Source organism: Echiichthys vipera (genome assembly GCF_963691815.1).
Source record: "Echiichthys vipera genome assembly, chromosome: 17".
In the NCBI taxonomy this organism is placed as follows: domain Eukaryota; kingdom Metazoa; phylum Chordata; class Actinopteri; order Perciformes; family Trachinidae; genus Echiichthys; species Echiichthys vipera.
Genome location: NC_139842.1, coordinates 441488 through 452304, shown reverse-complemented (window position 1 = coordinate 452304; position 10817 = coordinate 441488). Strand labels below are relative to the sequence as shown.

The following is a 10817-nucleotide window of genomic DNA, read 5'->3' as shown; positions in this document are numbered from 1 at the left end:
TATTAATAATATCAGGTCCAGACTGGTCTCAGGTCCAGCGTGTGTGTGTGTGTGTCTGTGTGTGTGTGTGTGCATGTGTGCGTGCGTTAGTGCGCATGTGTGTGTGCGTTCCTGCGCATGTGCAGTGCGGCGCTCCGCCAGCAGGCGGCGGTAACTGTTTTGAGCGGAAAACAGCGCCGCCGCCATTTTGTTTGAGCGGAAGAGGAAGAAGCATAAAAACATTAAAGTGTTAAAGAGCGAGAAGCTCCAGAAACACCGCGGCGAGGCGATGGAGGTCCCCGGGCCCGACAGCGACTGGAGGAGCCCGCAGTTCCGGCAGAAAGTGGTCGCTCAGATGTGAGAAATCATATTTAATATTCGTCTTTTTAGCGGTTTGTGTTCTGTTAGCATCCTGAGCTAACGATGCTAACGCGAGCACGTCACGGCCGAACTGCGCCTGAAAAACCGCAGATTTAACAGAAAAGTGTCAGAAAACAAAGTTAAAGCTGCTCCAAAAACACCGTTAAATGTTAAATTCAGCAGATCTGGACCCGGGCTTTAATTCGGCGTTTGTAAAAATAGTAAAACAATGTTTAAATGTGATGTTTTATTAATATTTAAACATCAGCTGCTGACGGGAGTTCATACAGAGACGCCACTGTTTACATCTGAGCCCCTCTTTATTTATTTATCTCTTTATTTATTTATCTCTTTATTTATGTCTTTATTTATTTATCTCTTTATTTATTTATCTCTTTATTTATTTATCTCTTTATTTATTTATCTCTTTATTTATTTATCTCTTTATTTATTTATCTCTTTATTTATTTATCTCTTTATTTATTTATCTCTTTATTTATTTATCTCTTTATTTATTTATCTCTTTATTTATGTCTTTATTTATTTATCTCTTTATTTATTTATCTCTTTATTTATTTAACTCTTTATTTATCTCTTTATTTATTTATCTCTTTATTTATTTATCTCTTTATTTATTTATCTCTTTATTTATTTATCTCTTTATTTATTTATCTCTTTATTTATTTATCTCTTTATTTATTTATCTCTTTATTTATTTATCTCTTTATTTATTTAACTCTTTATTTATTTATCTTTATTTATTTAACTCTTTATTTATTTATCTCTTTATTTATTTATCTCTTTATTTATTTATCTCTTTATTTATTTATCTCTTTATTTATTTATCTCTTTATTTATCTCTTTATTTATTTATCTCTTTATTTATTTATCTCTTTATTTATTTATCTCTTTATTTATTTATTTATCTCTTTATTTATTTATCTCTTTATTTATTTATCTCTTTATTTATTTAACTCTTTATTTATCTCTTTATTTATTTATCTCTTTATTTATTTATCTCTTTATTTATTTATCTCTTTATTTATTTATTTATCTCTTTATATATTTATCTCTTTATTTATTTATTTATCTCTTTATTTATTTAACTCTTTATTTATTTATCTCTTTATTTATTTATCTCTTTATTTATGTCTTTATTTATCTCTTTATTTATTTATCTCTTTATTTATTTATCTCTTTATTTATTTATCTCTTTATTTATTTATCTCTTTATTTATTTAACTCTTTATTTATCTCTTTATTTATTTATCTCTTTATTTATTTATCTCTTTATTTATTTATTTATCTCTTTATTTATTTATCTCTTTATTTATTTATTTATCTCTTTATTTATTTATCTCTTTATTTATTTATTTATCTCTTTATTTATTTATCTCTTTATTTATTTATCTCTTTATTTATTTATCTCTTTATTTATTTATCTCTTTATTTATTTAACTCTTTATTTATTTATCTTTATTTATTTAACTCTTTATTTATTTATCTCTTTATTTATTTATCTCTTTATTTATTTATCTCTTTATTTATTTATCTCTTTATTTATTTATCTCTTTATTTATTTAACTCTTTATTTATTTATCTTTATTTATTTATCTCTTTATTTATTTATCTCTTTATTTATTTAACTCTTTATTTATTTATCTCTTTATTTATTTATCTCTTTATTTATTTATTTATCTCTTTATTTATTTATTTATCTCTTTATTTATTTATCTCTTTATTTATTTATCTCTTTATTTATTTATCTCTTTATTTATTTATCTCTTTATTTATTTATCTCTTTATTTATCTCTTTATTTATTTATCCCTTTATTTATTTATCTCTTTATTTATTTATCTCTTTATTTATTTAACTCTTTATTTATTTATCTCTTTATTTATTTAACTCTTTATTTATTTATCTCTTTATTTATTTATCTCTTTATTTATTTCTCTTTATTTATCTCTTTATTTATTTAACTCTTTATTTATTCATCTCTTTATTTATTTATCTCTTTATTTATTTATCTCTTTATTTATTTATCTCTTTATTTATTTAACTCTTTATTTATCTCTTTATTTATTTATCTCTTTATTTATTTATCTCTTTATTTATTTATCTCTTTATTTATTTAACTCTTTATTTATCTCTTTATTTATTTAACTCTTTATTTATCTCTTTATTTATTTATCTCTTTATTTATTTAACTCTTTATTTATCTCTCTATTTATTTATATCTTTATTTATTTAACTCTTTATTTATCTCTTTATTTATTTATCTCTTTATTTATTTATCTCTTTATTTATTTAACTCTTTATTTATTTAATCTCTTTATTTATTTAACTCTTTATTTATCTCTTTATTTATTTAACTCTTTATTTATTTATCTCTTTATTTATTTATCTCTTTATTTATTTAACTCTTTATTTATTTAATCTCTTTATTTATTTATCTCTTTCTTTATTTATCTCTTTCTTTATTTAATCTCTTTATTTATCTCTTTATTTATCTCTTTATTTATTTAACTCTTTATTTATTTAATATCTTTATTTATTTATCTCTTTATTTATCTCTTTATTTATCTCTTTATTTATTTATCTCTTTATTTATTTATCTCTTTATTTATTTATCTCTTTATTTATTTATCTCTTTATTTATTTATCTCTTTATTTATTTATGTCTTTATTTATTGTGTGTGTGTGTGTGTGTGTGTGTGTGTGTGTGTGTGTGTGTGTGTGTGTGTGTGTGTGTGTGTGTGTCTGTGTGTCTGTGTGTGTGTGTGTGTGTGTGTGTGTGTGTGTGTGTGTCCTCAGTGAAGAGGCGATGAGGAAAGCAGGAACCGCTCACACCAAGTCCAGCAACGACATGGAGAACCACGTCTACGTCAAAGCCAAGTCCAGGGTGAGTTTGGATCCACGCAGCGGGCGGGCGCCGCGTGGCACGAGCGTGTCCACAGGCGTGTCCACGAGCGTGTCCACGTGGCGTCCTCGCCACGTCTAACCGGCCTCTCTGTTGTTTCTCAGGAGGAGTATTTATCTCTGGTGGCGAGGCTGATCATCCACTTCAGAGACATCCGTGAGTGTGACGCCAACTTTCATTTACATATATTTATATTTATATTTATTTATATTAATATTTATTTATATTTATATTTATATTCAGAGACGTCCGTGAGTGTGACGCCCCCCCCCGTGGTCGGGTCATGACGTCCCATGTGACGCAGCTAATGACGTCAAAAGTCCAGTTTGAGCCGTTGTGTCGTTATAAACACATTTATAATCATAAGTAATTATTAAACGTCTTATTTCATAAAGGATGAAACGTGTTTATGAAGCTGAAGGTAAAAAAGAGACGATGATGAAGTGAAACTGTGTTTATTCTAAGAGCTCAGACGTGATGATGATGATGATGATGACGACGCTGGAGAGACGCTTCAAACGGACGCACGAGTGTTTTTCAGCACGGAGACGCTAACAGGACGTGGCTAACAGTGGTTAGCTCGGGGCAGCACGGTGAAGGCATTCAAATGTCTTTTTTAACCACTAATGCTGCTGAAAATAACAGCAAACCTCTGCAGCAGCATGAGAAGAGTCCCTACACACACACACACACACACACACACACACACACACACACACACACACACACACACACACACACACACACAGCGTAGTTAGTGAAGCCAGAGTTTATTAAAGAGTGTTTTAAAGACTTACCTACTGGCCCCTGCACCAGCTCCTCTCATAGTAAAGTCCATTACAGTGGAAGGAGTGTGTGAGTGTGAGTGTGAGTGTGAGTGTGTGTGTGTGTGTGTGTGTGTGTGTGTGTGTGTGTGTGTGTGTGTGTGTGTGTGTGTGTGTGTGTGTGTGTGTGTGTGTGTGTGTGTGTGTGTGTGTGTGTGTGTGTGTGTGTGTGTGTGTGTGTGTGTGTGTGTGTGTGTGTGTGTGTGTGTGTGTCGGTCTGTGATGAGCACTCATGCACCACGCTGAGCTGTGATGGATCAAACCACTTCTGTCTGAGACCGGCACACTGAGACGCCGCAGGACCACGAGGAGGTTCTGACTGTGTGTGTGTGTGTGTGTGAATGCCTTCACCGTGCTGCCCTGTGCTAACCACTGTTAGCCACGTCCTGTTAGCATCTCTCCTGATTTCCACCTTAATAAAACCGTCTCCATGTTTTATTGGATGCTGAAAACGCCCGTGGGTCCGTCTCCGGCGGCTGCTGCTGTGACCTGCCTCTCCTCTGCCGACTGAACCCGTCTAATAACCTGCTGTTGTTGTTGTTTACAGACAAGAAGACGCTGGGAGGTCCAGGTGAGTGTCTCTGCGTGTCCCTGCTGAGTCCCTTTGCTGTGTTCTGTCCTCCTGGACCTGTCACTGCCTCTCTCACGGTGTCCATGGTTTCTGCTGTGCATGTCGGAGCCGCGTAACATGATCTGTTGTCTACCCTTCTGCTAGATCCCATGAATGCCCTGACTAACCTGACAGGGGTTGGAGGGGGCCCCGGCGCCATTGGCATGGGGGCTCGCCCCAGCGGTGCTCCAGTGGGTGGCATGGGGGCCATGGGGCAGATGCAGATAGGCCAGCATGCCATGGCAGGGGTGGCTGGAAACCCACAAGCCAGTGAGTGTGTTTCCTCTGTGTGGTGTGTGTTAAAGGCTCCTTCCTGCTCCGCGTCAGACGCAGACGCAGCCTTCTGTGCGTCCGTCTCCTCCGTGTTTCTGTCCGTACCCTGAAAGCTGACGGATGCGTACAGATACGGAGCAAACGCTGCAGTACCACCTGAAACCGTGGGGGCAGTGTCGAGCACCGTGAACATCATGAGCGAGCGAGTCATCGAAGCCCCGATGGACGTCCTGAAACACTGACAGAGACGTCGGTCGTCACTTTGTCTCATCTGTCAAACCAACGTGTGGAATGTGTGTCTACAACGCGCCATTTTGACTCAGGACGCTTCTCTCCTCCATCGCCTCCATCTTTGTTGGGGTCAAACTTTACTGGAGGAACTTTTGAACGTGAGCGACGCCCTCTAGAGGAAGTTTGGATCAACGTCCGTTCAACGTGAAGGAGCAAGGAAGCACGAGGACAGAGACGAGGAGAACCAGGAGAACGCACGTCTGTGTTCACACACGGAGCAGGAACCAGGAGAACACACGTCTGTGTTCACACACGGAGCAGGAACCAGGAGAACACACGTCTGTGTTCACACACGGAGCAGGAACCAGGAGAACACACGTCTGTGTTCACACACGGAGCAGGAACCAGGAGAACACACGTCTGTGTTCACACACGGAGCAGGAACCAGGAGAACACACGTCTGTGTTCACACACGGAGCAGGAAGGAGCCTTTAGCTGTAGAGTGGGTGCTCGCTGCGTCAGAGCCGGTCTTCAGTCTCTGCTTTGGCTCGTTGGTGTCTCTCCTGTTTGTTGTGAGCTGTAGTCAGGGTCCAGGTCTGCCCCTCATCCTCCTGTCATTCCCTCTGCAGTAGGGGGCCAGATGCCGATGCAGCAGATGGTGCAGGTGCAGCAGCAGCAGCAGTCCATGCAGTTCCAGCAGTTCCAGCAGGCCCAGCAGCAGCAGAACGCCCTGCAGCAGCAGCAGCAGCAGCAGCAGCAGCAGCAGCAGCAGCAGCAGCAGAACGCCGCCATCCAGCAGCAGTTCCAGGTGCAGCAGCAGCAGCTGAGGGTGCAGATGCAGCAGCAGCAGCAGCAGCACCACCAGAACCAACAGCTTCAGCAGCAGCACCAGAACCAGCAGCAGCAGCAGCAGCAGCAGCAGCAGGCTCAGAACCAGCAGCAGCAGAACCAGGTATGGAGCCACCACAGGCACTGAAGTCCAGGTGCCGTCAGACTGAAGTGTGTTCAAACTCCTGCTCAGATAAAAGGTCCTTCAACCCTCGACACTGGGCCACAGCTGCACCCAGACCTCTGCCTCTGTCCACGGTTCAGTGCTGACATCATCAGTGTTTTTATTGGACCGTTGAAACAGGAGAGGACCCAGAGTGCAGCCTTGGGGGACTCCAGATGCCGTATTTGTTCGTTTAGATGTGTGATTACCAAGGACACAAAGTAGTCCCTGGTCCTGGTCCACGGGGTCTTTAACTCTCAGCTCTGTGTCTGCAGATGCACCAGACCAGGATCCAGCAGCAGCAGCAGCAGATGGTGCAGCTGCAGCTCCAGCAGCAGCAGCAGCACGCCCAGGCGCAGGCTCAAGCTCAGGCCCAAGCCCAGGCTCAAGCCCAGGCCCAGGCCCAGGCCCAGTCCATCCAGCACATGGTCCAGCAGCAGCAGCAGGTCCAGGCCCAGCCTCAGCCGGGTCAGATGCCCCCACACCCTCAGCAGCAGCAGCAGCAGCAGCAGCAGCAGCAGCAGCAGCAGCAGCAGCCCGGCATGGTGCCTCAGAGTCTGGCCGGACAGATGACGTCCGCTCAGCACGTTCCCATCAGCTCGCTGAGTCAGCAGCAGCAGCAGCACCAGCTCAAGATCCAGGCCTTCCAGGTGAGACGGAGCCGACAAGAGGACGACCACCTGACGACCACCTGACAACGACCACCTGACGACAGCCCCAACGACCACCTGACCACAGCCCCGACGACCACCTGACGACCACCTGACGACCACCTGACGACCACCTGACGACCACCTGACAACAACCACCTGACGACCACCTGACTACCACCTGACGACCACCTGACTACCACCTGACTACCACCTGACAACAACCACCTGACGACCACCTGACTACCACCTGACGACCACCTGACTACCACCTGACTACCACCTGACAACAACCACCTGACGACCACCTGACTACCACCTGACGACCACCTGACTACCACCTGACGACCACCTGACTACCACCTGACGACCACCTGACGACAGCCCGACGACCACCTGACAACGACCACCTGACGACAGCCCGACGACCACCTGACGACCACCTGACTACCACCTGACTACCACCTGACTACCACCTGACGACCACCTGACTACAGCCCAGACGACCACCCAGACGACAGCCCCGACAACCACCTGCCGACAGCCCCGACGACCACCTGACGACCACCTGTCCACAGCCCCGACGACCACCTGCCAACAGCCCCGACGACCACCTGCCGACAGCCCCGACGACCACCCGACGACCATCCTGACAACAGCCCCGACGACCACCTGCCGACAGCCCCGACGACCATCCTGACAACAGCCCCGACGACCACCTGCCGACAGCCCCGACGACCATCCTGACAACAGCCCCGACGACCACCTGCCGACAGCCCCGACGACCACCTGACCACAGCCCCGACGACCACCTGCCGACCACCTGACTACAGCCCCGACGACCATCCTGACTACAGCCCCGACGACCACCTGCCGACAGCCCCGACGACCACCTGACGACCACCTGACTACAGCCCCGACGACCATCCTGACTACAGCCCCGACGACCACCTGCCGACAGCCCCGACGACCACCTGACGACCACCTGACTACAGCCCCGACGACCATCCTGACTACAGCCCCGACGACCACCTGCCGACAGCCCCGACGACCACCTGACGACAACCTGACGACAGCCCCGACGACCACCTGACTACAGCCCCGACAACTTGAAAACTCACCTTGTTTCTTCTTAACTTTGAATCTTATTTTGTGTCTCTGTGTGTGTGTGTGTGTGTGTGTGTCTGCCTGTGCGTGTGTGTGTGTGTCTGCCTGTGTGCGTGTGTGTGTGTGTGTGAAAGCAGGCCCGTGCAGCATTGCAACAGCAGCAGCAGGCGCAGCAGGCAGCGCAGCAAGCCGCAGCTCAGGCGCAGCTCAATGCGGCCGCTGCAGCCGCCGCCGCCGCCGCTGCTGCTGCTGGCCCCGGACAGGTGAGACTGCAGCAGCCGCAAGCTCAGGTGCTTCACGTGTGACCACTCTGCATCATTCCTGTGTTCCACCGCAGCATGTGGAAACAACACACACACACATATGATGCTGACACCTGTGTGTGTGTGTGTGTTGTTTCTGCTGCCCGGGACTCTAACGTGTGTGAGTGTTGAATACCTGCTCTGTGCTCACCTGTCCCGTTGTGTCCTCTGAAGTTGGTCCGTCCTGGGATTCCAGCCCGGATGCCTCGAGCCGCCCTGAACCCCTCAATCCCTCCTGCAAACGCCGCCGCTGCAGCAGCTGCCGCCGCCGCTGCAGCCGCCGCCGCTGCTGCTGCGGTGGGAGGACAGCCGATGACACAGCAGGTACTTCAAGGAGCTGAACGGTTGTTGTTTGCGTTTCCACGGCTACAACTCCCAATCTCTTTTGTCCAATCACGTTCCTCCGCAGGTCCAGCAGCACTCGATGATGTCATCGCCCTCGCCTGTGCAGGTGCAGACGCCGCAGTCGATGCCCCCCCCTCCCCAGCCGTCCCCTCAGCCCCCCACCTCACAGCCCAACTCGGCCAGGTACAGCACGCTCGTCACAGGCTTTTATTTTGAAAGAGCCGAGCGCCACGTGCCGGTGCTTAAATGACTTCCTGTGTGCAGCTCCGGCCCCACGCCGTCTCCGGGCGGTTTCCAGCCCAGCCCGTCCCCTCAGCCCTCACAGAGCCCCGCCAACGCCAGGACGCCACAGAACTACGGAGTCCCGTCCCCCGGACCCCTCAACACGCCAGGTACAGGAGACACTTGAGCCTCACCTGCCCTCACCTGTCCTGTCCTCTGCTCACCTGTCCTGTCCTCACCTGTCCTCCCCTGTCCTGTCCTCACCTCTCCTCACCTGTCCTGTCCTCATCTGTCCTCACCTGTCCTGTCCTAACCTGTCCTCCCCTCATCTGTCCTAACCTGTCCTCCCCTCATCTGTCCTAACCTGTCCTCCCCTCACCTGTCCTCACCTCACCTGTCCTGTCCTCCCCTCACCTGTCCTCACCTCACCTGTCCTGTCCTCACCCGTCCGGTCCTCCCCTCACCTGTCCTCTCCTCACCTGTCCTCACCTGTCCTCCCCTCACCTGTCCTGTCCTCTCCTCACCTGTCCTCCCCTCACCTGTCCTCACCTCTCCTCACCTGTCCTCCCCTCACCTGTCCTGTCCTCCCCTCTCCTCACCTGTCCTCCCCTCACCTGTCCTGTCCTCCCCTCACCTGTCCTCACCTCTCCTATCCTCCCCTCCCCTCACCTGTCCTCACCTGTCCTGTCCTCACCTGTCCTCCCCTCACCTGTCCTCTCCTCACCTGTCCTGTCCTCACCTGTCCTCCCCTCCCCTCACCTGTCCTGTCCTCCCCTCACCTGTCCTCCCCTCACCTGTCCTGTCCTCACCTGTCCCCACCTGTCCTCAGGTAACCCCAGCTCAGTGATGAGTCCAGCAGGAGCCACGTCTCTGGAGGACCAGCAGTACATGGAGAAACTGAAGCAGCTGTCCAAGTACATCGAGCCTCTGCGTCGGATGATCAACAAGATCGACAAGAACGAAGGTGAGACACCGTCTCCGGTTACTTCGGCGGCTCGCCGTCCAAACGCTCGGCAGCCCGGTCAACCGTGTCCCGTGTCTCTGTGTCACAGACAGGAAGAAGGACCTGAGCAAGATGAAGAGTCTGCTGAACATCCTGACGGATCCCAACACCAGGTACCACCTCACCTGTCCCCCCTCACCTGTCCCCACCTCACCTGTCACCACCTCACCTGTCACCCCCTCACCTGTCACCACCTCACCTGTCACCCCCTCACCTGTCACCACCTCACCTGTCACCCCCTCACCTGTCCCCACCTCACCTGTCACCACCTCACCTGTCACCGCCTCACCTGTCCCCACCTCACCTGTCCCCGCCTCACCTGTCCCCACCTCACCTGTCCCCACCTCACCTGTCCCCACCTCACCTGTCCCCACCTCACCTGTCACCCCCTCACCTGTCACCACCTCACCTGTCACCACCTCACCTGTCACCACCTCACCTCTCCCCACCTCACCTCTCCCCACCTCACCTGTCCCCACCTCACCTGTCCCCACCTCACCTCTCCCCACCTCACCTGTCACCACCTCACCTGTCCCCACCTAACCTGTCACCACCTCACCTGTCACCACCTCACCTGTCCCCACCTCACCTGTCACCACCTCACCTGTCACCACCTCACCTGTCACCTCCTCACCTGTCACCCCCTCACCTTTCCCCATCTCACCTGTCACCACCTCACCTGTCACCACCTCACCTGTCACCACCTCACCTGTCCCCACCTCACCTGTCCCCACCTCACCTGTCCCCACCTCACCTGTCACCACCTCACCTGTCACCACCTCACCTGTCACCTCCTCACCTGTCACCTCCTCACCTGTCCCCACCTCACCTGTCCCCACCTCACCTGTCACCACCTCACCTGTCCCCCCTCACCTGTCACCACCTCACCTGTCCCCACCTCACCTGTCACCACCTCACCTGTCACCCCCTCACCTGTCCCCCCTCACCTGTCACCACCTCACCTGTCCCCACCTCACCTGTCACCACCTCACCTGTCCC

General features: G+C 47.9%; 1 protein-coding gene across 1 annotated transcript in view; it reads left to right on the top strand.

The window, feature by feature from the left end:
- Positions 1 to 201: 201 nt before the first annotated feature.
- med15 (mediator complex subunit 15) overlaps positions 202 to 10817 on the top strand; it is a gene marked incomplete at its 3' end in the record, with an annotated part of 10835 nt that continues 219 nt past the window's right edge. Inside the window, exons 1-13 of the mRNA XM_083931175.1 lie at positions 202 to 336; positions 3155 to 3242; positions 3365 to 3416; positions 4632 to 4655; positions 4800 to 4964; positions 5828 to 6150; positions 6465 to 6839; positions 8084 to 8209; positions 8423 to 8572; positions 8658 to 8776; positions 8858 to 8985; positions 9645 to 9779; positions 9868 to 9931. Of these exons, the coding sequence (XP_083787301.1) occupies positions 269 to 336; positions 3155 to 3242; positions 3365 to 3416; positions 4632 to 4655; positions 4800 to 4964; positions 5828 to 6150; positions 6465 to 6839; positions 8084 to 8209; positions 8423 to 8572; positions 8658 to 8776; positions 8858 to 8985; positions 9645 to 9779; positions 9868 to 9931 (1817 nt within the window). The 5' untranslated portion in view covers positions 202 to 268. The remainder of the gene's footprint in view (positions 337 to 3154; positions 3243 to 3364; positions 3417 to 4631; positions 4656 to 4799; positions 4965 to 5827; positions 6151 to 6464; positions 6840 to 8083; positions 8210 to 8422; positions 8573 to 8657; positions 8777 to 8857; positions 8986 to 9644; positions 9780 to 9867; positions 9932 to 10817) is intronic.